The sequence below is a fragment of the Martes martes genome (genome assembly GCF_963455335.1).
Source record: "Martes martes genome assembly, chromosome: 2".
Classification (NCBI taxonomy): Eukaryota; Metazoa; Chordata; class Mammalia; order Carnivora; family Mustelidae; genus Martes; species Martes martes.
In genome coordinates, this window is record NC_137889.1 from 60,865,203 (window position 1) to 60,893,046 (window position 27,844).

At 35.8% G+C, this 27,844-nt stretch overlaps 1 protein-coding gene across 1 annotated transcript in view; it reads left to right on the forward strand.

Annotated features, from left to right (window-relative positions):
- The first annotated feature begins 749 nt into the window (after positions 1-749).
- Positions 750-27,844, forward strand: part of USP38 (ubiquitin specific peptidase 38) — a 33,372-nt gene continuing 6,277 nt past the window's right edge. The window contains exons 1-9 of the mRNA XM_080796603.1: positions 750-1,958; positions 3,562-3,697; positions 10,366-10,495; positions 12,207-12,308; positions 15,928-16,086; positions 18,535-18,728; positions 21,487-21,580; positions 24,087-24,193; positions 25,593-26,955. Of these exons, the coding sequence (XP_080652729.1) occupies positions 1,277-1,958; positions 3,562-3,697; positions 10,366-10,495; positions 12,207-12,308; positions 15,928-16,086; positions 18,535-18,728; positions 21,487-21,580; positions 24,087-24,193; positions 25,593-26,955 (2,967 nt within the window). The 5' untranslated portion in view covers positions 750-1,276. The remainder of the gene's footprint in view (positions 1,959-3,561; positions 3,698-10,365; positions 10,496-12,206; positions 12,309-15,927; positions 16,087-18,534; positions 18,729-21,486; positions 21,581-24,086; positions 24,194-25,592; positions 26,956-27,844) is intronic.

The following is a 27,844-nucleotide window of genomic DNA, read 5'->3' on the forward strand; positions in this document are numbered from 1 at the left end:
AGCAGAGGCTTTAACCCACTGAGCCACCCAGGTTCCCACCTTTTAGTTTTTCAATATGACCCAAAAGCTCACTAAAAAGATACTTAGAGGCTTGACAAAACAAATCCCTACCCATACTGGCCCTCACTAAATGCACGCAACTGCCAGTACAGTTCTTACTTTAATAACCACAACACTGAAGACACTCACATTTAGGAGCCTTAGCTCCTTTCTCGATGAAGGAGCCAAGACCTAAACCATTTCTCCTCAATCACAGTTTTGAGTTCTCTTCCTTACTTTCTCCCCAAATGTTTTTCTCTCGTTTCCAAAACGTTTTCCCAAAATTTTACACAAATAGCACTTCCTCAGGCTTTCACGAGTCACCTGACCGGCACAGAACCTACAGAGGTCGGAAGGTGGGAATACTAAAATCGTGGCCACCTCCTCAGCGTCCGCTCCCGGCCGCACCTCCCAGAAAACCGCCTGTGACTCGACACACGCTCCCCAATGACGCGAGCGTCGCCGTGCGACTCCACTGGAGGCGGCCGCACCTGCGCAGCTGCGAAGGAGCGGGGCGGGGCAAGGCGAGGAGGGGCGGGGAGGCGGCGGGAGCGCAGCCTGGAGGGTGGCCACGAGTTGGGGAGGGTTTGGAATGGGAGAAGAGGATAGAGAGGTGGGGGCTGGGGGGCGGGGGGCCCTAGGGCTGTAGGGCCGGAGGGCGGGCCTTTCCCGAGGGAAAGGTCTTTCACTTCCTGTTTGCGGGAACTTCTGAATCCGGGTCAAGGAGGGTTCGCCTCCTTATCTTCTCCGGGGCTGACCCGGCACTTTCAGTGACAGCGGCTTCTGACTCAACCTAAGGCTGGTTTCATCTTACGACCTGCTGAGCCCGGACGTCCACACCTGCCTCGGGACGCTAAGTCGCGCTTCCTCCACCTATTGGGGGACAGCCATGGGCCTTAAGTGACCGCCGCCGCCGGGGGTCCTCGCCAACCGCTCGGCGCTGATGCTGAGAGGGAGCGTGGGCCCGGGGCGGCGGCTGAGTGCGAGCCTCTGGCTCCCTAGGCCTGCCGCGGGCGCTGCCGGTTCTTGCGTTCCTCAGGCTTGCCACCTCCCGCCCGGGCTTGGATGGACCCCTCTGCCCGATAAATGTGGCTGCTGAGACTGCGGTGGCGGTGGTCGGTCCCGCTGCTGCTGCGGCGCTCCAAGTTCACCTGTGCCGCGGGACTCTCCTGCCCCACGTCGGGACTGTCGCCCCCCGCTCCTAATCTCCCGGCCCCGGCCTTGCAGTTTGGCGACAATGGACAAGATCCTGGAGGGCCTGGTGAGTTCTTCGCACCCACTGCCTCTAAAGCGGGTGATTGTGCGGAAGGTGGTGGAATCGGCGGAACATTGGCTAGACGAGGCGCAGTGTGAAGCCATGTTTGACCTGACCACCCGGCTCATCCTGGAGGGCCAAGACCCCTTTCAGCGGCAGGTGGGGCACCAAGTGCTGGAGGCCTATGCACGATACCACCGGCCAGAATTCGAGTCCTTCTTCAACAAGACGTTCGTGCTGGGCCTCCTTCAGCAGGGCTACCACTCGCTGGACAGGAAGGACGTAGCCATTCTGGACTACATTCACAACGGCCTGAAGCTGATCATGAGCTGCCCATCGGTGCTGGACCTCTTCAGCCTGCTGCAAGTAGAGGTGTTACGTATGGTGTGTGAGAGGCCGGAGCCGCAACTGTGTGCCCGATTGAGCGACCTCCTGACCGACTTCGTGCAGTGCATCCCCAAGGGAAAATTGTCCATCACCTTCTGTCAACAGCTTGTTCGAACGATAGGCCATTTCCAGTGCGTGTCCACCCAGGAGAAGGAGCTGCGGGAATATGTCTCTCAGGTGACAAAAGTGAGTAACTTGCTGCAGAACATCTGGAAGGCCGAGCCCTCCACACTCCTGCCTTCCCTGCAGGAAGTTTTTGCAAGCATTTCTTCCACAGGTAAGTGTCATTATATTCCAGAAAAATCTCTCTTGGAAATTCAGTATGTCTCTTAGACACACACCATGTTTGCTTCTCTGCCCTGAAAACATTCTTAATGGAGAACAAATCTTAATACCCTCATCCAAAGTTTTATTCTCATCCACTTCCGTATTTAGGGTGTCCCTTTGTACCTGGGTGGGGGGGGGAAGCAGTGTTCCTATTTTAAATGTTGAAAACATTGAGGTCTAAGACCTTTGGCACTGAGTAAGTTGCTTAATTACCTAGCCTCTGCTGAAGTTATGGAATGCTTTGAGGATGACAGCGACTAAATAAAGCTTCTATTCATTAGTGACTAATGATAGCATAATAATGTTTACCATATTATTATTGTACTGTGACTCTGTCATCTTGTCGTTACAAGTTTTTTTCCTGTTTTTTAATTTTCCCACTTTTTTATTCATGGGCTGTGTGGTTTCTTTTATTACTGGATTATCACGGTTTAACTATGTAGTTTTTGCATATTGACTTTTTTTTCTCTACAGTAGTGTATAAGAGAGAGGGTATAGGTAGAAGGAGGGAAAGACTATGAGGATTTAAATAGATGTTTTTGTGCTCAGTGTATATAGCCCATGAACTACATCCTTAGAAAGTGGGAAGGAGTCAAGTGATGATTGGCAAGAAAATGCTTTCTCACCAGGAATTTTACCTTGTATTTACATTCCTTTTTTGGCCTTGGAGCTTTCAGCTCTGTAAGTTGTGAGACAATAGACCCGAAACTGTGTTCCTTTCCTCTCTACTTGGTACAGCCATTCTCCTTGGCTATTTGAAATTGAACTTGTGAAGGAGGTGTCTTTTATCTTGGGAACCAGAAATAAGAGTAGAGTTTTAACAAGCTCTGTATATTCTGATGAATTAAATATGTTTAGGAAAGAATAATCAACTATATATTTGCAGTATCTGAGTTGTCTTATTTTTTCATTGTAATTTTTCTTTTATTACCTGTGTTGCTGGAACTGTTAGATTTCCCCAGAACTTTTTCAACAGTAGCAGTAAAGGAACTTGTCTTGAATTTGCTTAATCATTATATAGTTTAAACAAAGTCCCCTTCAAAATTCACCTTAATTTTTACTTCTTTAAGAGATTTCTCTTAAGTTTTCCTTAGAACAATGTAATGGCTACTGTAATTAATAGTTATAAGTTACTTTGGAAGATCTAAAGTGGGAATTTGAATAATATCTAGAATTTCTTTTCTGACTACTGACTTACAAATGAGGATTTTAACACAACTTAATATTAATATGACTTAATATTAACTAATGCAGAAGAATAAAGTAACTTATGAGCTGAATATGGTGATAGTGAACAGTAGTTTTTATATTGCAGTAGTTCTGTGTATAATGAACAATCATTGCTGCTCACATTTCATCCCTCATTTCTGATTTCTGTAATTTAACGTTCCTTGGATGTTAGCCTGCCCATGAGGTAGAGCATAACAGCTTGTCCTGAGTAACACCTTTGCTGCAAATACATTTTTTTTGTTGTTGTAAATTGTTGTTTCTCTCTAAATACTTCACTTGAACCTTCTTGCCATATCCCTTTTTCTTTTTAATTAAAAAAATAGATACATCATTTGAACCTTCTGTAGCATTGGCAAGCCTTGTGCAGCATATTCCTCTTCAGATGATTACAGTTCTCATCAGGAGCCTAACTACGGATCCAAATGTAAAAGATGCAAGTATGACCCAAGCTCTTTGCAGGTACTTCTTCATGACACTGTAGATGGTGTGGTAGATTTGGGAGGAGGAAATACTTTATTGTATTTTGTGGGTAATGAAAAACTTAGATGTTTAAACTGAAATCATAGAATGAAATACATATTCTCCAAATTAATTGGAATGAATTATTTACCTTACTATCTAGGTTTGACAGGTCTCCCAGTAATTCAAAGTACATTTTCAGTTCAGCTTTTTTAATTCCAAAAATATACACATGAGTAGACTTACTGTACAGTAAGGAGTTGGTTGGATTATCAGTATATTTTACTAATTTACTTACTCATTGTGGTTTCCTGCAACCTGTTTTCCCTGGGTTTTTGTCTTTTGTTTTTTTTAAGCTAAGTACATACTTTTACTTTATCTTTCAATCAGAATCTCTGGATAATACACTCTACATTAGTCTGTTTAAAATGTGTTTTTTCTTCCTTATTCTTAAATAGATGATTGGGTAAAATGCAGAATTCTAATTTGGTAGTCATTTTCTCAGCATTTTGAAAATAATACTGCATGGTCTTCTGGCATTTATTGTTGCTGATATGGAGTCTGCTGTCAATCCAGTTGTCATTCCTTTGTGAGTAGTTAGGCTTTTCTGGTAATGTTTATGTCTCTTGATGTTTTTCAGTTTATTCTTATATTTCTAGGTGTAAACTTAATATATTTATCCTCAGCATTTTCATGCTTTTATTAATTCATTTGTTCATTTATTCAAACCATATTTATAGACACTTAACTTACCCTGAGTGCTAGGCAGTGTTTCAAAACCTTTTTGAACAAATAGATAAAAAAAATCTGTCTTCATGGATTTAGTTTCTAGATGAAGAAGAAGACAGTAAATTAGTATGCATTCTAATTTCAGAGATGTTAAAATGTGGAAATATACAGTCACTTGGTATTCTAGGCTAATTGGCATGACTTTTCCTGCCTTAGTGGTACATAAACTAATTATACATCCTAAAATTAATTTTGTTTTAGATTTTGTTAAATATGATAATTAAAATTATAATTTAGTATTTGAATAGTGATAACTGTTTCAGGAAAAAAAGTAGATAGGAAGGACATAAAGTATGAGAGGTTGGTTTGCAATTTCAAATTAGATGGGTTAGGAAGATGAGAACATGAAGTTGAGAGCATGAAGATGAAGTGAAGACATAAAAGAGGGAGCAAAGCCTGTGGAGATCGAAGGGGAAGAACATCAATATTGTCTTACAACTTACTGATTTTTTCTTCAGAGGTACCCATTTATAGGGCTTATTCCAGCTATTGAGTTTCTTTATTTCAGTGACTCTATTTTTCTTTAAAACCTCAACCTCTAAAAAAAAAAAAAAAAAAAAAAAAAAAAACCTCAACCTCTGCTCTTTTTTTAAAAAAATGTATTTATTTATTTGGCACAGAGACGCAGCGAAAGAGGGAACACAGGGGGAGTAGGAGAGGGAGAAGCAGGCTTCTGGCTGAGCAGGGAGCCCAATGTGAGTCTCCATCCAAGGACTCCCAGATCATGACCTAAGCCGAAGGGAGATGCTTAACAACTGAGCCTCCCAGGTGCCCCTCAGTGATTATTTTTCTAATCGAGCTTTTCTCCTCTACCTATTTTTGTTTCACATCTGCCTGAGTTTTTTTGTAATTTTTTTCTACAGTGTACACACTTGTGCGTGTGTATGTGGCACATCTAAATAAAATATAAGGATTTGGAACAAAATGGTTTCTATGTACCTGTTATAAAGTTGTAGTCATGACATAGAAACTTAAGTATTTATGTTGGATATTCAGAAAGCTACATGTATACAAATCTCACTATCTGTAACACAAACTTTGGGGACATGGATTTTTTTTTCCACTTTTTCCCCCTTTTTGTCTAGTGTTCGAAAAAACCCTTCTCTTCCAGCTTTCCTTCTTTTTTCCTTGCGCTCTTAAATTTAACTGAATCAATTCAGCTGTAACTATTACTTTCAGTTTCTTGTTGCTCATTCTTTCAAACTTCCATAGATCTATATAAATACTATTCCTGCTGTATGGCCTCTATCTCTACTACATTCAATTTATGGTGATCTCCTTGCCATATTTAATGGTCTGCATTTTTGTTTTCATCATCTTGATATCTTTGTATTCATAGTCTTTAATATTATAGAAATCCTGTGACACCATGCTGTTAGGATTTTCTTCATATTGTTCTTCTTATTTTTCCTTTTCCCTTTATTTTTATCACTTTATCATTTCTCTTCTATATGTGGTTGTTTCCAAGTCTTTATGTAAAGTTCTCATTGTTTGTTTACTTTTAATTTTAAGAAACACTCTTATCAAGGCAGCTGGTGGCTTAGTCATTTGAGCCTCTGACTCTTGATTTCAGCTAAGGTTTTGATCTCAGGGTTGTGTGTTCAAGCCCCACATTAGGCTCCACGCTAGACGTGGAGCCTACTTAAAAAAAAAAAAGAAAAGAAAGACTCCTATCTCATCCATCTCTCCAAAATGAAATTCTGTATATGTCCTATTTAGCAGTAACACTCCACTGTAAGTGTGACCTCAATAGCACTAAAATTTCTTTCTCTTTGAGATGAAGATATCATAAATTATGTTGTCCTTAAATAAAATAGGAAGATTCAGAGACTTACGTATTTCATAGCTGAAAGTGAAATTAGAAATCTGTTTGTCTGTCACCTTCATTGCCTAGGTAATAATATCTAACATTTTTTATTACATGCCATAAGTCATTGCAGCAGAGTCTTCTAATTGGTCTTTTTGCCAACAGTGACTTATACTTCTCTCTCTTCTCTAAGTCATCCTGATCCATTCAATTCTCCCTTCTGATTAACAAACTGCAGTGACTTCCACCCATTACTAAATCAAGTGCAAATTCCATTTCTTGGCAGTTGGCACTTTTCATCTTAATTTTTCAACCTTTTCAAAATAGCCATGATATCCAACTTCTGAATTTGTCTTGTTTTTAAAATATATTTGGTAGTTAATTTTTGCCTATTTGTTTCTATGGGAAGCTATGATCCACTTTTTAAAAGTATTGCATTTTTAATTTATCCTGTATGATCCTATTTAACCCGTAGTCTATCTGAAGTAGTTATTCTTATATTACAGATGTAACTCAACAGGATAGCAGTGTTTATTTTTATCATACTCCCACCTTCTCCTTCCTCATAGTCTGTATTTCCCCACACGTAGCACTTACTATGCTTGAATTGTTATTTTCTGTAATCCAAAGAAATGCAAATACCATACCAGAAACAGATAAATAACATTAAAGTCTGAGATTAGCCGGATGTAAGTGAAATAATAAGGAATGGGGTACATAAGCACGTTCTAAAAGAGAATGCTGATCCTCAACTCCAGTTTTCTTATTGCCATAAGGAAATTTGAATTCAGTATTGCTGATCTGATATTTCAAAAGCCTGTAATCCAGTTTTTTATGTGAAATTTCCCAGTTTTTAAAACAGTGGAACAAGGTAAACTGAGGCTGGCTCTAGCCATGAAGGTGCCATCTAAAAGTGAAAATTGGTTTTATTCTCTACAAATAAAGAATAAATCTATTTTTTGTCTTTTGTAATATGCCAGTTTTAATGTTAAGATTTTCAAGTTGTATTTTTTTGCAACTTGAATGGTTTCATTTATTCATCAAATTTTAATTCCTTCTCAGCTCCAAACACTATGCTAAGTACTGGAGATCCATAAATTAAAGGTTAAAAAAAAACAAAACAAAACAAGATAACTGCTCTTAAGCTCATGGTCTAATGGAGGAAAGAAGATTTCAAAGTACATAAATTACAACTATAATTAATGTTCTTTAAATAGTAAGAAATTAACTCAATATATCAGGGTTAAGTATCCTTAAAATTCATGTAGAAATGAATATATGTTGGACAAAATTAGTGTAGTTAACCATAAAAATAACTCATCCTACAATACCAGTGCCTGAAAGGATTTGGGCATATGCAAGTCCAACCAAATTGGAGCAGAGCTGGAATATAATTAATGTCTAGCTCAAAGCATTGCACTTATATACCAGCGGAGCTTAGTTCAAACACCAGTACTGCTGTTTATTAATTGTATAACTGTTGACAAATTTCCTAACTTTTCTTACCAGTTTGAAAGCAGAAATTGTAATTACTTTGTTTTCAGCACTTAACAGAGTAACTGTTATGGAATAGTCACTCAAATATTTGTTGAGTGAATGGCTTCTTATTCATTTACTTTTGACTGGAAGTTTCTTTAGTATGCTGGAGGACATTGTGGACATATGGGATAAGGTAAAGAGTGAAGGCTTTTGAGATGGGAAGCTAGAAATGGGGAGGAGAGGAAAAAGCTGATTGGGTGATTAGGTATAATGCAGAATCATGGCCAAATGGAATTTTCTACTCTACTCTTAGACCTGAGCTAAAGGGAGTTCTGGCCCAGGGCCCCCTGTTCTGGAGAGCCCAGTTTCTTTCTACTCTGGTGGTACCATTCCCCACACGGGACAGAGTCCACAAAGCCAAGGAGATGTGCTCACATATACTTCTCTGAATCACATTTTTGTATGTGTGCATATTTGTACTAAAAAAATATGAAATGTGTCCAACATGATTTTTTTTTTAAAGATTTTATTTATTTATTTGTCAGAGAGAGAGAGAGAGAGAGCACTGGCAGACGGAGGCAGAGGGAGAAGCAGGCTCCCTGCCGGGCAAGGAGCCGGATGTGGGACTCGATCCCAGGATGCCGCGATCATGACCTGAGCCGAAAGCAGCCGCTTAACCAACTGAGCCACCCAGGCGTCCCTAGCATGATTTTTTTAAACAAGAACAGTTTTTAGAAGAGCTATTGGCACTTCTTTTTTTCTTTAATTGAACAATATCTCAGATCTTTCCATGTTAGATCCCCACGGATAGATTCATATAGATCCATCTCATTCTTTAAAATTAGGGGCTCCTGAGTGGCTCAGTGGGTTAAGTCTCTGCCTTCAGCTCGGGTCATGGTCTCAGGGTACTGGGATCGATCCCCACATCGGGCTCTCTGCTCAGCGGGGAGCCTGCTTCCCTCTCTCTTCGCCTACCTCTCTGCCTACTTGTGATCTCTCTCTGTGTGTCAAATAAATAAATAAATGAAATCTTTAAAAAAAAAAAAGTTTAAAAAAGAAAAGGAATAAAATTCTACATAATGTTCCATAGTATATTTAGCCATTCCCTCATTGATGGACATTTAGATTATTTGCATTTTTCCATATCCTAAATACAGTGCAACAGTGAACTTACTCTTTATACACCAGTACAAGTGTCTCTCTACTCCCTATATGTAGAGTGGCTACAAACTTTTATGAAAATCAACTTAACAACAGTTAGAATATGTGGAACAGCTGTCAGAGGCTATTTTAACGATTTGTAACCATCATTGTTTAAAGAAGATGGCCAGAAAAACAAGAAAGGAAATAAAATATGGATTTAAAAAAATAAAATAGGAAACATAAGGAACATATAGGTAACTAACATGCATTTGGACTTTGGGCTACTCTTAACATCTGATGGAGCATTTTATTCTTAAGAGCAAAAACTTTAAAAAAGAAGATAACACTCCATTGTTAATACAGTTGGCTATAACATTAGCTGTTGTGAAAATAACCGTATCAATTTTGAAGTCAGTTTTTTTAAGATATTAGTTGCTCTTTTTGGTCATGTGCTTTTGTACTTAGTATTTATGTTTGACATTTTATTCAGTTATTTATTTATTGCCATATGTGTTGATATTTGGTAGAAGAGAGGCATTCACAATGAGTATTTCCAGTGTCCTATATTAACTCATATAGTCTTCAAATCAGCCCTGTAAAATAAACATGTTTATCTATAATCCATAGATAAGGAAATTGAGACATAGATATTAGGGCCCCCCCAACTAATAAATGGTAAGTTAAGATTTTGAAACCAGATCACTCTGATTTTAAAAACCTTTTTTTTCTACTACTATTTTCTTATTATGTAATCCCCAAAACTGGATTATTGGATCAAAACAGTTGTACTGCTCTTTAATGTGATTGATATTTAACATTAAGGACAGTCTCCATCACACCCCATATTACTTTGTCTTTATTTCCATTAAACTGGGTTGATATTTAAGAAGAACACTGATTAATTCAGTATGAGGCCATTTAGTGTATTTACAGATTCGGTGCCCTTTTATCTATGTAAAGCTTCCTTCTTTGTCTTGGTATAGTAGGATAATGAAAGGGATAAAAAGACCTATTTCTCAACTCAAAATAGTCATTTTTAATAGTGCCTTTCATTTTTAGACTGTGATCACCAGAAAGGAAAAATTTTGTTCCCATATATCTTAGTCAATAGCTTCATTTGAACTCTTCTTCTTCAGGTAAATTTGCCTAATAAATTCTAGCTAGCACTGTGTAGAGTCAACTTAAAACTGCATTTATGTGAAATGACACTTTATCAGAATTTCTTTTTATTGAAATATGTGAGAAACTGTCAGTTTCTTACAAGTTCGGGAACTCCTTCAGTACAAGCACCTTTATACTTATTTCTGCATCTTGAACAGTGCTTTTCACAAGCCAGCGCAGTAAATATTGAGTCACAAAGGGAGAGGCTGTCTACTGTAACTCTTATTATTCCCAACTAAAAGATGTTGAAAACATTTCAAGACTGATAGTTTTCTTTTTCAATTTTCAGAATGATTGACTGGCTATCCTGGCCATTGGCTCAGCACGTGGATACATGGGTGATTGCACTCCTAAAAGGACTGGCAGCTGTCCAGAAGTTTACTATTTTGATAGATGTTACTTTACTGAAAATAGAACTGGTAAGTGGGAGTATATAAATCTCATTGAATGAATGGTCTCAATCTTTTAATCTTTGGGTAGTCCCCTGTAAAGCATCTAAAGTTGAATATGTTCTTGTTTTTGGTTTGGTTTTGAATCATAATTTTGAAATAGAAATTAAGAATGGTATTTTAGTATAGATAATTAAAATAATTTTGCTGTTTTCAAGTATCTAATATGAAAACATTCCTCCCATTATCTCTTAAATCCAGCTAATCAAGCTTTTACCCCCTTATTCTACCAAAACCATCTTTGACACCAGTGCTTGCCAGTATTGCTAAACTCAGGAATTGTTTCTCAGGCCTCCTCTCATTTGACCTATCAGCAGCATTTGACACAGTTGATCACTCCCTCTTGAAATACTTGCCTCACTTAGTTTTTGTCCTAGTTCTCTTGGCTTTTGTCCTAGTTTATTACTGGCACCTCAGTATCCCATAATGGATCTTTCTAACTTTAGAGTGCTCTAGAGTTTCATTTTTCAGCCATTTTCTACTCAGTCCATTCTCACAGCATATGGGTCCCGTCACTTTAAAATAATGTTTCTAAGTTAATGACTGTCAGGTATATATTTCTTGTTCATTATAGTCCCATGAACTCCACAGTCATGTATCCAAGTGTCTATACTTGAATATCAAATCCAGCTTATCCACGATCTAATTTCTGATTTTTCCCTCCCAGACCCGCTCTTCCCCATCTTAAATAGTGACTCCATCCTTCTACTTGCTCAGAACAAAACCTGAAAGCTATCCTTTTTGCTTTTCATTCTCTCTTAGCCCTTATCCTACAAATCCTATTGACTCCACCTTTTAAATGTCCAGAATCCTACCACTTTTAACCAGCTACATCACTACCACCTTGGTCCAAAGCTCTCATCATCCCTTGCTGTACAGATTGCAGTAGTCTCCCTGCTCCTCCCCTTTGGCACCGACAGGTGTCACACAGACCTACATGATCCGGCCCACTGCTCCTTCTCTCCTCAAGTCTTCCACTATTATTGCCTCAGTCTCTGTACTTTGCTTACACTGCCCTTTTTGCTCTATCTCTAGTACACCAGGCTGAAGACATCAGGGCCTTTGCAGTACTTGGCCTTTGCTTTGCTTATTATGCTCTTCTCTCAGGTGTCTGCAGGCTTACTTTCATTTCCTTCAGCTTTTTTATAGACCGATATCACCTTTCAAATGACACATTTTTTGAATACTCTAATAAAATGACGGGTCCCTTTGCTACTCAGCAGTCCCTATTCTTCATACCCTATTTTCAGTACTTATCTCCATGTTACTTTTTATTGTCTACCTACCCTAAAGACAGTAAGCCCTATCAAATTGGGGATTTTTTTAATCCACTGTTGTATCCTCAGTGCCTAGAACAATGCCAAGCAATAGTAGATACTCAATCAATGTTTGTTGAATGAAATTGAAGAAGTGTGAGCCAAGGAACGATCACTTTGTAGGTAAAGCTTGACAGATTTGTATTTGATCAAGGGGTTTTAAGAGTTTTTTAGACCACTATATTCTCTTGATCTCTGTTATGTTGTTATTTCCCAACTTTCTCTCCCAAAGTGATATGTTATGATAGAACTTTCCAGGAAGGGAGATAGTCACTTAAATATTTTTGGTCCAAGGAAAATAGCTACTGATTGGGTTAATGATTTCCCTACAAACTCCTAAGGTGGATGTCTTCTCTTTTTTGAAGGTTTTTAATCGACTTTGGTTTCCTCTTGTGAGACCTGGTGCTCTTGCAGTTCTTTCTCACATGCTGCTCAGTTTTCAGCATTCTCCAGAGGCGTTTCATCTGGTAAGTTAGGACACAAGCTTTCTGCACTGAAGAACTTTGTGTTAAAATTTTAGTTTAATATGGAATCACATTTGTATATAGTGAAAAAGATTGTAAGTTAGTCCTGAATCTATTTCCTTGTAGCTTTATGATTTCTTAGAAAATTGAGGTTGTGGGTTTTCCCTCCAAAAAATATATTTTCAAAATGTTTTGAGTCTCACGAAAACTGCTGCTCTTGGAACCACTACCAGCAGTTGAATATTATTGCTCTACATGAGAGATGTTACATGTCAGCATCACTGATGGTTGTCTCTTGCACATAGGAACAATGTAGAAGAAAAATGCTTTAGAATTTCAGAAATGTGAAAACATTAGATGTTGTTTTATAGCCCCAGAATTGAGAAGTCATTCTCTCCCAACCCATAACCTATAAATCCAGTTAACTCCACCTTTAAAATATATCCAGAACCCTATCACTTTTAATGAGCTATATCACTGGTTTTGATTTGATTTGATTTCAGTTCTTTGATTATCAGTCATTACAGGTGGAAATGACAAAATGTTATTTTGAGAATCTGTCCATTTATCTGTCTAGTGCATCGCAGAAAGCAGTGCTTTATATAGTTATTTGCTTCTTTTAGGGTCTGGTCCCCAGTTTTACAGGACTAGAATCTTATTACTAGTACACCCACAATATAAATATCTTAGGAATGCTGACCCAATACAAGCAAATTCAAGGGAGACTGATGAAGAAGTGCTGAATTCCAGTTGTTGATTATTAGCTAGAAATAAAACTAGCCTCAAAGCACCATGTACATACTTAGGCTGCTTAGTGCCTCACTGCCACTGAAGGAAAATCTGCAGACTTTATAGAAAGTAATCCTTATCAACAAGTAATTATATTATCCATTGTCACTTCAAATGGTTTTTCTGAGAATTTCTACAATTAATTGCATCATTGATGCATCAACCAATAACCTGATATTGGTTTGTTACATAAACAAAACTCAGAACTCAAGCTAAGATAGCATGTGTACAAACTAAGTCTAACAAGGTGAAGAACATCAATTATTTGTGTCTGTCTTCAGGCATAATCATGTGTAGGCCAGTTGAGAAAAGGTTTATTTTCAGATTTTCTGAGAAGGAGATTCTTTAATAAAACTTACTCATCCATTCTAATGTTTACTGCTCTTCCCACTGACGACATTTCTTAATCTGATTTGTCACTTATGCCATACTCAAAACCTATTTTTTGGCTCCCAGTTTTTTTAAAAGATGGAAGATATCTCCATATGTTGTATTACTTCTTTTTCTGAAAAACATAGTCGAAATAAAAATGGTTGACTTTGAAATATTTGGCTTATTGAACTATTGATATGAAATCATTTATTTAAGGTTTAGTTAGATCTGAAGTTGAAAATTGTCATATGGCTTAGTAAATTCTAAAAACTAAGATCTAATTATTGCCTATATACTATATGTAGCCTGACTGGCTACTCAACTGAAATGAACTTGGGCATCTAATGGTCATGTAGTAGTTAAATCGGTATTACTCTAACTCAGTAAAGGATGCAGGCTTAGAAGTTGTTAAATGTGAGCAATAACTTGGAATCACCAACATCATTATTCATAGCATTTTAGAGAAAACTAAGATTGATGTTATAATGTATATTATTATAGACCAAATTGCTTTTCATATGCTTTTTATAAGTGGAAAGAAATTTATTTTAAACCAAAGAAAAATATCGAAGTTTCTAATAAGTCATACACATTTTCTCAAACGGTAACTTAAGTTTAGTGAGTATTACAGTAATGTCCACAAATATTTAGATTTACTCACTCAGATAAAAGCAACTTTCAAGCAGTTAGAATGTAATAGCCTGCTTGGACATGTATCTATATACCTGTGAAGAACTTAGTCACATTTCTATGTCGGTGATAATTTTGACCATACGGAATATAATAGTAGACAACTATATTACCTGATTGCAAAGACCAAATCTACACTTTTGGAAGATTTAGAGTTGTAAATTAAATAATCATTTTTTAAAAATTATTTTCTCTTCTCTTCCACTTCTCTCTCTCTTTTCACCTGTGAGGGAGCAAAATAATTTTGGATTTCTGCTATTTTAACAAGAGACTATCTGATAGATATAGCTATATGAAGCAAAATTATAATTCAGCTTTGTTTAGAAATGAGAGATGAGAGCAATACAGTGAACTCATTAGGAACTGATGGTTTCATGGTGATGGAGGTAAGATCAAAGAAGGTTGTGCAAAAGTTAAAAAGCGATTTTGAGACCTCAGGCATAGAATCAGAGCAAAATGAGAGTAGCACTGTTAATTTAAGAATGTGATTGTTCCTGGGGCGCCTGGGTGGCTCAGTTGAGTTAAAGCCTTTGCCTTCGGCTCAGGTGGTCCTGGGATTGAGCCGTGCATTGGGCTCTCTGCTCAGCAGGGAGCCTGCTTCCTCCTCTCTCTCTGCCTGCTTCTCTGCCTACTTGTGATCTCTGTCTGTCAAATAAATAAATAAAATCTCTAAAAAAAAAAAAAGAGAATATGATTGTTCCTTTTAGGAGGAAGGAAAGGGAGTTGATTATGATGCTACTATAATTGTTGTTATTGCTATTTAATGATAAGACGATAGAGCCATAACTTCACTTTTATCACAAATTCTACAAATGTTCTACAGATAGAAAAATGTTCTACAAATAGAATGTAATATTGTTAGAGACCTTTTACATGTGAAGTATAAATGTGTATTATTAGATTATGATTAATAATTAATTGGAACAAGATAGCACTGCACTAATGGAATGAGCCATTTCTGCAAAACCGAGTTCGTGTTGTTAATAACCTCTTGAATATGTGATGACCCTGTATTGACTTTAATTTTGTAATGAAAGGACACTGTTGTGCTTATTATCAGTACTAAGTTTTCTGCATATTTTTGAACAATGAGCATTTTAGATTTCCATTTTAACTCCAGTTTCTTAAAAGTAATAGAAATTTTTGATTCCATTTATTCTTTAGAACCATCTCCTCTTTTTGGAGGTGGGGAAGTGGAGTTGTTAAAAAGAATAACCATGCTAACATAAGACATCTCTGTATCTTCTCCATACTTACCTGAAAGAAGAGCCGAGCTGTAATTTCAGTTAAGTTAGTTACTTTCTTGAAGTAGACTTTAATGTGCAATGTACTGTGTTTAATTCTTTCAAGTGAAAAATCTAACCTTAACACTAGATGGAGCTCTTAAGCTAATTCTAGGTTTATATTTTTAAAAAGTTTGTTCCTATTGTACAATCTGGTAAATAAAATAGTCCTAACATTTTTCAACCTAGCATTTTTCAGAATGGCAGAAGTGACTATGGCTTCTATTTTGTACCTTAGTTTGTGTTTTAGATGGAGTATAAGGATAAGGAGACGGGTCTTATATGGAATTAAAATTATATGTGACTTTGAAAATTCGATTTACCTTGATACTCTAGAAATTTTAAATTCATAACTTTTTTAGAAAAAGACTGTGACTGAACATACAGAAAAGTACTTGCTGATCATGTAACATTTGCATTCCATGTGTAGGCTAGAGAATTTGTTGCCCATTTGTTATTAGAGGAATGTTTGTCTTTTTTCTCTTCAGATTGTTCCTCACGTAGTTAGTTTGGTTCACTCCTTCAAAAGTGATGGTCTGCCTTCCAGTACAGCCTTCTTAGTGCAGTTAACAGAACTGATACACTGTATGATGTATCATTATTCTGGATTTCCAGATCTCTACGAACCTATTTTGGAAGCAATAAAGGTATGATGGTAGTTGCACCAATATTTGTTCAGCTGCAAACCATGATGTGCTAGATGAATGTAGTAAAACATTTCTATAACTAGATACTCAATTTATTATTCTATGGTAATGTGCTTTTTATTTGAAAAATATAATTAGAATGAGGGTTTATTAATATTTAGGGAGTAATCTCTTTCTTATTTGCTATAACTAATCTAAATTAATAACCATATTTCTTCAGTTCAACAATGCCATCAGTTAAAAGGCATATCTTTAAATTTATAACAGCTGTTGGGGAAATTTGTTTAAAATTAAATGCTACATTAAGTGAATCCATACAATATCTAATATCAGAATTGTTAAAATATTTTTTTAAAGATTTTATTTGGAGAGAGAGAAAGCATGAGCAGGGGGACAAGCAGAAAGAGAGGGAGAAGCAGACTCCCTGCTGAGCAGGAAGCCCCACATGGGGCTTGATCCCAGGACTCCTGGATCATGACCTGAGACAAAGGCAGACACTTAACTAATGGACTGAGCCACCCAGGCTCCTGTAGTAGTGTTAAAATATTTAAGAACATCTTAGAATCAAGAAAAGACAGTTTAACAAAATATTTGACTTTGTTTCCTTACTTACTTTTATTCCATTTTTGTTGTGGACTATTCATGGATATCCATATTTTATAGAATCTTTACTTGAGTTCTTTGTGAATTCACCCTGTTTTTCAATTTTGCATAAATAGTAGACCTAAAAAGGCACTGATTCTATTTTTCTTAAAGAATCGGTCACACATAGACAAACTTCACTCTTAATCAGGGTATTGCAAAAGAATTGGAAAATGTGCCTCAGGCAGACCTAATGAGAAGTTATTAGAAATCAGTTCTATTAATAATGTTCCTTTTTATGCTGAAATACAAGATAAGCCTCATTATCTTTATTACCTCTTCTGTATCTGAAATGAATACATTTTTTTACTATATAGCTCTAGCTAAATCAAACTGATTTGGTTGAATGTAAAACAAGACTGTTGAGCAAGGTATTCCACTAGGTATTCCACTGGTGTTACACTTGACACTTCAAAAGTAAATGTTTTGGGGCTCCTGGGTGGCTCAGTGGGTTAAGCCTCGGCCTTCGGCTCCGGTCATGATCTCAGGGTCCTGGGATTGAGGCCCGCGCCAGGCTCTCTGCTCAGCAGGGAGCCTGCTTCCTCTTCCCCCTCTGCCTGTCTCTCTGCCTACTTGTGATCTCTGTCAAATAAATAAATAAAATCTTAAAAAAAAAAAAAAAAAGTAAATGTTTTTATGTACAGGAGCATTTTATCATGGATTTAATAGTAATGTTAATCTCTTTCTACAATGTCGCTCTGTGTCTATAGATGAAACCTCTTGCTGTTAATTTCCATTTTTCAGTGCTTTATGTGTTGAGAATTCTGATAACTGAAATAGGCTCAGAAGAAGCAGGATTCTCACTCTCAATCCAAGGGCAACACTGTTCTATTAGCTGTCAACAACAAGAGAATTAAAGAGATTAAAATTCCTTCAGAAAATGTTTTCTGAGGTCTAAGTACCAAACGATACTATCAGTCCAAAAATAGGCTTAATGATGTTACCAACTTTCATAATTCTGCATTGCTCCATTCATGCTTGAAATCACTTAGATTTAAAATTGTATTGTGGGGCACCTGGGTGGCTCAGTCTGTTAAGCATCTGCCTTCTGCTCAGGTCATGATCCCAAAGTCCTGAGATCGAGCCCCGTATTGGGGTCCCTGCTCATTGCTTCTCCCTCTCCCTCTGCCGTTCCCCGTTTTTGCCTTCTCTTTCTCTCTCTCAAATAAAAAAAATTTTTTTAATAAATAAATAATTGTATCTCAAATATCGTAGAGCAAATTAAAGAATCTATATCTTATAATAATTATTGTTAAACACGAGATTGAGTTTAATTTTTTGAAGTCAGAAGTCATTGTGCTTAGGTGCTTTCATTTTTCATATCCTGATTACTTTGAGCTTTTATTTCTAAGGGTTAATACTGAGTAAATAGTAGTAGTGGATGAAAAGGAGATATTTTTTACTTTCACTAGAAAATTTGAAAGCAAATTGTCTAGGCTTTTCAGTTGTGTGCTAATTTAAGTCCTCATTGGTATCTTTGAGTAGCACTGCAGTATACTCTCTGGTCTCAAGAGTTTTATTCTGAAACATTTTGCTGGCACATTGGAACATAAATAGTTCAAATGTGACTTGAATTCCTGGTTCTTGAGTATTTCTTCACTTGATAAACTACTTTTAGGATGTAGTTATTTATTTTAGGAGACAATTATTTTTGCCAAGTATTTTGGTCCAGTATTAGGGGTGATTTCAAAACTAAGTGGAGGAAAAGAAAAGTTAAATGTCAGTGCAAGAATCTCCTTTATGGTGTTAATTTAATAACAAAAATAGTTTATATTTTTAAGCTTTTCTCTTCTTGATGGTCTACAGGATTTTCCTAAGCCCAGTGAAGAGAAGATCAAATTGATTCTCAATCAAAGTGCCTGGACTTCTCAATCCAATTCTTTGGCCTCTTGCTTGTCTAGACTTTCTGGAAAATCTGAAACTGGGAAAACTGGTCTCATTAATCTAGGAAATACATGTTATATGAACAGTGTTATACAAGCATTGTTTATGGCTACAGAGTAAGTTTAAATTTGAACCTTTTTTGTTAACTGGAGAAATTGATGCGTACTGATGAAATGTAAGATGATGGGATTGTCTTGACATTATTTCTTATAAATGGCAGAAATATTAATATTTGTATATAATTGCCTTATTTAGAAATGTAATTGCTGTCAGTGCTCAGGAGCTATTAAAATGTTAATTTATATAAATTCTGCTCTATATTTATTTTGTGTATTGCATTGAGACTCTTTTGATTATTCTGGCTGGTTATTTATTGGTATAACAGAAGGATTAAGTGGGCTTATTCCAAAGAGTTTAAGTGTCCTCAAGTACTAATTTATTATTATCCTATAAGACAGTGTATTTTTTTAGCCTATATATCTTTTAAGGGAGTTACGTTTAGTTTTTTCTGCTTGTAGATATTTTGCTGTTTATCAGATTGATAACTTCTCTGTTACTGTGAAAGAAGCATAAGCTCTGTTTCCCTCCACAAGTTATAGATACTGAACAAATATGTAAACATATATGTTCCTTTGTCCTCTCACAGATTTGCTTTCAAATTAATTTTTTTTTTGCAGCCAAGCAAATACGAAATCAGAGGTTGTTAGCTACTTGAGTGCTATATGTAAAAGTACAAAATAATGATAAACTTTTCCTAAAGACAAAAATATGGTTGGATTTTTCTCTTCATTGCCAGTAGAGTATTTATAGAACTTGACCAATGGTCTTTACAAATTGAGTTCCATGCCTTTGTAAGTTTTTATCCTGCCTAGAGGAATCATAAACTAAAAGATGAACTCTTAGGTTTAGTTTATTTTCTGGCCCCAGAATCTGCTATAACACTAAGCTGTTTTTTTGTTTGGCTCAGTGTTTTATTTTTTTTATTTGTTTGTATTTGAGATTTTTAATTTTTTTTAAATGTGTACACTCAGACACAAGTGATACTAAGCATAAAACTAAATTCAAATCTGTATCTCACCACCAGATGTCATCTAGTCCAGCCAGATGATGGTGAAAGGAGAGACCCAAAGCAAGTGTAACTGGCAACAGTAATTCAAAGAGCCATCTTATTGAATAAGCCAATTATACTATCTAAAAATAGGCATATAACATATTTTATTTCTTTGGTAGTATGTGAATTCTTTGTGTTTTAAAAAAATAAATTTAGAAGTATATAAAATAAAAATCAGGTATAAAAAATTTTTTTAATCGGACATCCCCATTCACAAAAGTAATTGGTTAACAGTTTTGTGTGCACTGTTTCAGATCATTTTTTTTACAGTTGTAAGATTTTATTTAGAACAAGAACAAATGCATTGCTTTTAAAAAATATTTAAAGTCTTATTTATATGGTTTTTTCTAGCACTTTTATCTTTTAATGATTCATGTTGGCAGTATTCCCATGATAGGGTAATGACAGAACTGTCATTCTGAATAAATAGATGTACTATATTTTATGTAACCATACTCCAGTGATGAACATTAGGTTGTTTTGCTCATAATTAACATCTCTCTGCCCATATGCAAATGTAGAGGATTTGCTTTGAATAGGTATGCCAATTGCTTTCCAGAAAGACTGTAGCATTTGAACTTACATATTAATATATAATTATACCTGTGACCCCATTCCTTTAGTGGTACTTGATATAGTTAGTCTTTGAGATTTTTTCCTAATTGGGGGAAAAATGTCTTTTTGCTTTAATTTGTAATATTACTGACCATTACAGAGTTTTCTGTCTATATTTTTCTTTGTTCATTTGTGTTTGTTTTCTGAATAACCCGTTCTTTCTTTTGTGCACCTTCCTATTGGGTCTTTTTCTTTTTCATACTGATTTATATATACTCTGGATGATAATCCTTTATCACATGCTCCCTTTCTGTCGGTGTGATTCAGATTTATAGAGTGTTTCATTTGTAATTTTTTATTTATTTTTTTTTTTTAAAGATTTTATTTATTTATTTATTTGACAGAGAGATCACAAGTAGGCAGAGAGGCCGAGAGAGAGGGGGAAGCAGGCTCCCTGCTGAGCAGAGAGCCCGATGCGGGGCTCAATCTCAGGACCCTGAGAACATGACCTGAACTGAAGGCAGAGGCTTAACCCACTAAGCCACTCAGGCACCCCATAATTTTTTATTTTATGTGGTGAAATCTGCTATTTCTCATTTATAGTGTCTGAATTGTAGGAAGGCTTCCCCCTCGACATTTCCCCCATCTTTTTTCTTTTAAATACTTCAATAGTTTTCTTATTTTACATTAGCTCATTACTCCTGTGTGGCATTTGTAATAATTTAAAATTTTATTTAATTCCATTTTTTCCCAAATGGATATCGAATCGTTCCTATTCTCTTGTTTGAATAATTTATCCTTTTCCCATCCTGTATTTGTACCACAGTCTATAAACCACTCTAAAGTTATAGTATGTTTTGTTGGCAATATATTTTATTTCATGCAGGTGTATGAAAGAATTTAAAAGTTGCTTATTTAAGTTATTAATTAATAGCTTAATCCATTTCTGTTTGCTAATCCAGAAAATAGTAATATGTGACAGCACATAGGCCATTGTCTGGTCCCATAGTAACTGTTTTATCGCCATTCTTCCCTTCCTTCTTCACGACATTGTAAGTAATAACTCTGCTAGGTAAAGGGCCATCAGATGAGTGATGTTTTACGTTGAAGATAGTAAGTTCTTGAACTAATTTCCTTTTAGCTTTTAAAAAATGTGTGTGTATATGCATATACATGTATACAAGAATCACTGTTTTATTCTCTGTCAGTTTCAGGAGACAAGTATTATCTTTAAATCTAAATGGGTGCAATTCATTAATGAAAAAATTACAGCATCTCTTTGCCTTTTTGGCTCATACACAGGTGAGTATAAGTGTGTGTAGTATGTATATATTAACTTCATTGATAATATTCTTTAAACTTCACATTATACCAAACTTGATAAATCTTGTTTAAGTAATATGTATTTGACACAGCATAACAAATCCACTTAGATGTACTACTAGACATCCTGCCTAAAATCAGGATATGCTTTGAGTTTTTATTTCTTCCTCCTGTTTTCCATTCTTGTAGATGAATATTATGCTGACCCTTTCTTCTAATTATTATAGATAAAATCTGATTTCTTCTCTAATAAATAAGCCTCTTCATGAAGAAGTCTTTTTAAATGCATCTCTAATAGTTTATAGATACTAAATCAATAGATTTTTCATAATAATAAATAATTTTGTGGCACATTGTCTTCTTTTTTCTCCTATTTCTAATATATGTACCCTCTCATTCTCATTATGACCAAAATTTCAAGCTCTAGAGCCTAATGGGTAAACAACTTTATCCATTAAGTTCTAAGGCTTAAGATTTAAGATGATCTTTTATGTCCACATTAATCCAAGGAAATGAATTTATGCTACTGGCAAGAAAGTCACATATAGTAAACATTCATTCGAAAGACATTTATTGATGGACATTGGGGGAGGATATGTGCTGTGACGAACACTGTGAATTGTGTAAGACTGATGAATCACAGACCTGTACCTCTGAAACAAATAATACATTATATGTTAATTAATTACTTAAATAAGTAAATAAAAGACATTTATTGAGAGACAATATGGAGTCTGGTAAGCATTCAAAGGGGAAGGCAATCCTTACGCTCAAGGAACTCTTAAGTTTTGAGCACTACATATGAACAATATATATATCATTTATAAATAATGTATACTATTTTTTTCTGGTTTTACTCTGATTGTCTTACTTTTACTCTGTCTTACTCCTGTAAAAGGAGTAGGTGGGAGAATCAGAAGAGAAGATAGCTTTAGTGGGATTGAGTTGATAAGAATGCCTTCTTTCCTATCTATAAGCTGTGAAATAGCTCAAGTATAACTTCTTAAATGGAAAAAATTAACATATGAGTGATGGCCTATAAGTAGTAATATACTCGAAGAAATAATTTTATTGTTCTCTTTCTGAGGAAAATCTGTTCACAAATTAAATTTAATGTCTCAGGACCAAGGGAGATAAAATCTCTTTCCTCCAATTGCCAAACATTATTTTCCTAGTAAATTGATTTCTGTACTTGCTTTATCACTAGTCTGTATTTACCATATATTATATAAAATGTATATATATCTATGTGTGTATAGGTAGCTATAAATACATTATATATACTATATTACCTTTCTGAATCAGAGCTGTTAGAAAAAAAACTATAGGAGGGTTCCATGCTCCCAAGGAAAAGAAGACAGGAATTCACCAGAGAACCTAATGAAAGTTCTGTCATAGTTGAAACCGTGTCTGATAGCAAGGCAACAAGGATTTTTTTGGACTGATAGATTTCCCTATATAATTGAAAAGCCTTTTTTTCTTATAACTGAGAAAGCTAACATTCATTAAGCATTTAAATTTGCCTAGCTTCTATCCGAAGTAGTTTACATGTATTATTTCTTAATCCTCAGAAACAATCTATGAAGTAATAAGATAGTATCCCCATTTTACAGATGAAAAAACTGGGTTTACATTACCTGCTTTTCAGGGTCATGCAGACAAGTGGCAAATTGGGGTATGACATGAACCAAATGACTCTAGAACTCATGCTCAGCTAGTATGTTAAAGTTCCTTCCTTCAGAATGCTATCAACACCCCATTTTGATAAAAAATTTTTTCAACTAAGGACTCTGTTACATTCCACAAATATTCAAAATGTCAGAATTCTAAGTTTTCGGGTTTAAATCACATCTTTTCAGATGCCTTTTCAGTTACTTTTTGTTGTTGCAAAATCTGGGATTTGAACCAAGATTGCTTCAAAATCAATGAGCAGCCACTTCACTAAACCTCCCCCACACCAAAAAAGATCAGTAAGGACCCTAAACAATATACTTACATTCTGTGCATTTATGAATGTGTACCTAGTCAAAGAAATTTTCACCTAAAGTAGATATGTGTGGCCCTATATAGTACTCCCCTTACTATTTTATCCAAAATATGTATTCATTAACATGTCTTTTTCAGATTTGGTTTTACAAAAAATTTGGATGCAAGCATATGACTGTCATAGAGAGATAATGCCAGTAGCATTATATTAAGTGTTTGAGAGACCTGGGTTCCCTCTGGCACTATTTTAACTGTAAAACCTCGTTCAAGTCACATGTTTCTCTAGATGTTAATTCTTACCTGCAGAATGAGAAGTTATGACTGAAGATTACCTAAATTTATTTCTAATTTTATCTGTCCCCATTTCTGGGTCTTTCTAGTAGGGTTAAGTGCAATGTAATTTTAATTGATCTTTATTAAACATTGTTATATTAAGATTTTAGTTATTTGATTCATGGTATGAGAATCACTTCCTTGTATTTTCTCTACTGATATCAAGAGAGAAGCATATGCACCTCGGGTATTCTTTGAGGCTTCTAGACCTCCATGGTTTACCCCCAGATCACAACAAGACTGTTCTGAATACCTCAGGTTTCTGCTAGACAGGTAAAAAGTATTTGAAAGTTATGATTTGAATTGTTTTCTTTCATAACAGATTATTTCTGTGGCATATTGTTTTTGCCTTTAAAAACATATTTCAGATGTTAATCTTTAAAATACCTTGCATTTACTGTATATATTTAAGTGTTCTTTTGTTTTTAATTTGGTTTCTTTTTTTGATTTTCTTACTTTGGACCAGCTGTTCTTAGAGTGTGGTATAAAGACCGCCTACGGGTTCCAAAAACATTCTCAGGGGTCTTCCCTTTTCTAACTATATATCTGTGTATATGTAATTGAGCCAGATTTTCTTCATATGTTTCATCCAGAATAACATACCACAATAGATTAAATGCAGAGCAGCTATGAGGATGGAGCTGTCTTCTATTAAGCCAGATACTTGAAATATTTGCAAAATGTAAAACAATGCCATTCTTCTCACTAAATTTTGTGGTTTTAGAAAATATAACTTTTTCATAATGAATATTAACACATAATGGGTTTATTATTTTCAAATGTATTATTTTATTACTTTTATTCTCAGTTTTTGAATACAGTAAATATTGATGTGTATAACCACATGAATGAAAGCTGTTGGGTTCCTCAGTTTTCCTTAATTACTTTTAAGAGTATAAAGGGATCTGGAGACCAAAAATTTAATAGTTGCTCCTTTAGATCAGTGCATAATTAGATGAGTTTGGTGTATTTTGTTGTATCCTTACCACTTAGTTAATAAAACCTCTATCTTCTTCTCCAGATCTTTATCTCCCTTCTATCACATGAATGACTAGTAAAGTTAGTTGAACTTAACATGTGCAATCAGCTAAGGACATGTTGAGTGGTTTCTTTGTACCAGGCTTTCTATGAGATGTCAGGCAGACAAAGATATAGAAGATAATTAGTGGACATATATAATTTACTATCATGTAATAAGTGCTATAAAATAGCAGTATGACGAAAGAATGAGACTATAGGGTAGTGATAGCCCCTAACTTCTAATCTACATTCTCAAATTATTCAATATTCCTCTTGATTAAAAGAGGAAAAACTTGATTTTTTAAGTTAAGCATTATATTTGATAAAAAATAATTTGGCTGTTTATATAAGCCACCAATTATTTTAAAGATTTTATTTATTTGATTTATTTATTTATTTATTTATTTGACAGACAGAGATCACAAGAAGGTAGAGAGGCAGGCGGGGGGTGGGGGGGTGGAAGCAGGCTCCACACCAAGCAGAGAGCCCGGTGCGGGGTTCAATCCCAGGATCCTGAGACCATGACCTGAACTGAGGCAGAGGCTTAACCCACTGAGCCACCCAGGCACCCCTAAGCCACCAATATTTTTAAATAGCAATGACATTGAAACATGAGTGAAGCAGCAATATAATGATATATACTCTCCTGCAGGCTACATGAAGAAGAAAAGATCTTGAAAGTTCAGTCCTCACACAAGCCTTCTGAAAGTCTGGGGTGCAATGAAACTTCTTTACAGGAAGTATCCAGTAAGGCAGCTGTACTAGCAGAGAGCCCTTGCACAAGCGATGGTGAGAAGACTTTAATAGAAAAAATGTTTGGAGGAAAACTACGAACTCACATATGTTGTTTGAACTGCAGGAGTACCTCACAAAAAGTGGAAGCCTTTACCGATCTTTCACTGGCCTTTTGTCCTTCCTCTTCTGTCGAAAACTTGTCTTTTCAAGATCCAGCATCATCACCCAGTACACAAGATGGTGGCCTAACGCAAGCCAGTGTACCTGGTCCTTCAGAAGAACCAGGAGTTTATAATCCAGCAACAGCTGCCTTTGTTTGTGACTCAGCTATGAGTGAAAGAATGTTAGGCAGTCCTTCTGATGAGTTTTGCTGTACTGAAAACACTTGTGTCCCCAGTGAATCTAGCACGATTCTTGTTAATAAAGATGTACCTCAGAAACCAGGAGGTGGAAGCACACCTTCAGTAACTGACTTACTAAATTATTTTTTGGCTCCAGAGATTCTTACTGGCGACAACCAGTATTATTGTGAAAACTGTGCCTCTTTGCAGAATGCTGAGAAAACTATGCAAATCACGGAGGAGCCTGAGTACCTTATTCTTACTCTCCTGAGATTTTCATATGATCAAAAGTATCATGTGAGAAGAAAGATTTTAGACAACGTGTCACTGCCACTGGTTTTGGAGTTGCCAGTTAAAAGAACTACTTCTTTCTCTTCATTGTCAGAAAGTTGGTCTATAGATGTTGACTTCACTGATATTAGTGAGAACCTAGCTAAAAAATTAAAGCCTTCTGGAACTGAAGAAACTTGCTGCTCCAGATTGGTGCCGTATCTATTAAGTTCTGTTGTTGTTCACTCTGGTATATCCTCTGAAAGTGGGCATTACTATTCTTATGCCAGAAACATCACAGGTACAGAGTCTTCATACCAGATGTGCCATCAGTCTGAAACTCTGGCGTTAGCATCCTCCCAGAGTCATTTCCTAGAGAGAAATAGTCCCAGTGCAGTTATTGAACAGGATTTAGAGAATAAGGAAATGTCAAAAGAATGGTTTTTATTTAATGACAGCAGAGTGACATTTACTTCATTTCAGTCAGTCCAGAAAATTACGAGTAGGTTTCCAAAGGACACAGCTTATGTGCTTTTGTATAAAAAACAGAATAGCACTAATGGTTTAAGTAGTAACAGTTCAACCAGTGGACTCTGGGTAAATGGAGACCCACCTCTACAGAAAGAACTTATGGATGCTATAACAAAAGACAATAAACTATATTTACAGGTAAGTTGGATATAGAAACTTAATCTGTGGAAAATATTTAAACAATTGGTTTAACAGTGGTTAAATGAGTACCCTAATTTTGAAATCCAACTTCTGCATTTTCAAGGAATTTACAGTGGCAATTCTGAAATTTGGGTCTGGGTTTATATAGAAATCAGCCTATATAAATTATCTTACTTTCTAATGTTATGAATTAGCTATGAAACGTTGCAGTTAGATGCAGTTTAAAAGACCTCACTTGTTTTTGACTACAAAAGATGTGATCATTATACAGTCATTCAGTACAGAAATACAGGAAGCTTAGTAAAATGGAAGTATCTTCCCTCTCCTCTTTAATCCCACCTACCAGGGGAAACAGCTGCTGAATCTGGTGTTTATTTCATTCTACACTATTTGACAGGTATTTTAAGGGCACTTATTAACATTCAGGGGGATAAGATAAAGCACACTGAAAAGATGGAATATGTAAAAAAAAACAAAAACAAAAACACATAATTGTGTTCTTTAAGGACCTGAGCAATAAAACCAGAGAGCTAATAGAACAATTACTAAATAAAAGCCATGGAACAAAGGTTTCATATGACCTGAATTTACTCACAACTACATTTTTTGCAAGGAGTTAGTGATTTTATTATTTAAAAGTTAATAAAGATCTTGGCTGCAAGTATTTTTCTCTGAAACTTGCTAATAGCATAAGGACTAACACTAAATTATCAGTGAAATTGTAGGTGTATTAACTGCATAGTCCAAGTGATTTTATGAGTTTATGTAAGTTCTAAAAATTTGGTGTTTGAAAATCACAAAGCTGAAAGATACAGATAAAGAGAAGAAATGGGTCATTAGAGTACTGATTTTTAGTACTGATTTTTCTCAAAATTTTTCAAATTTA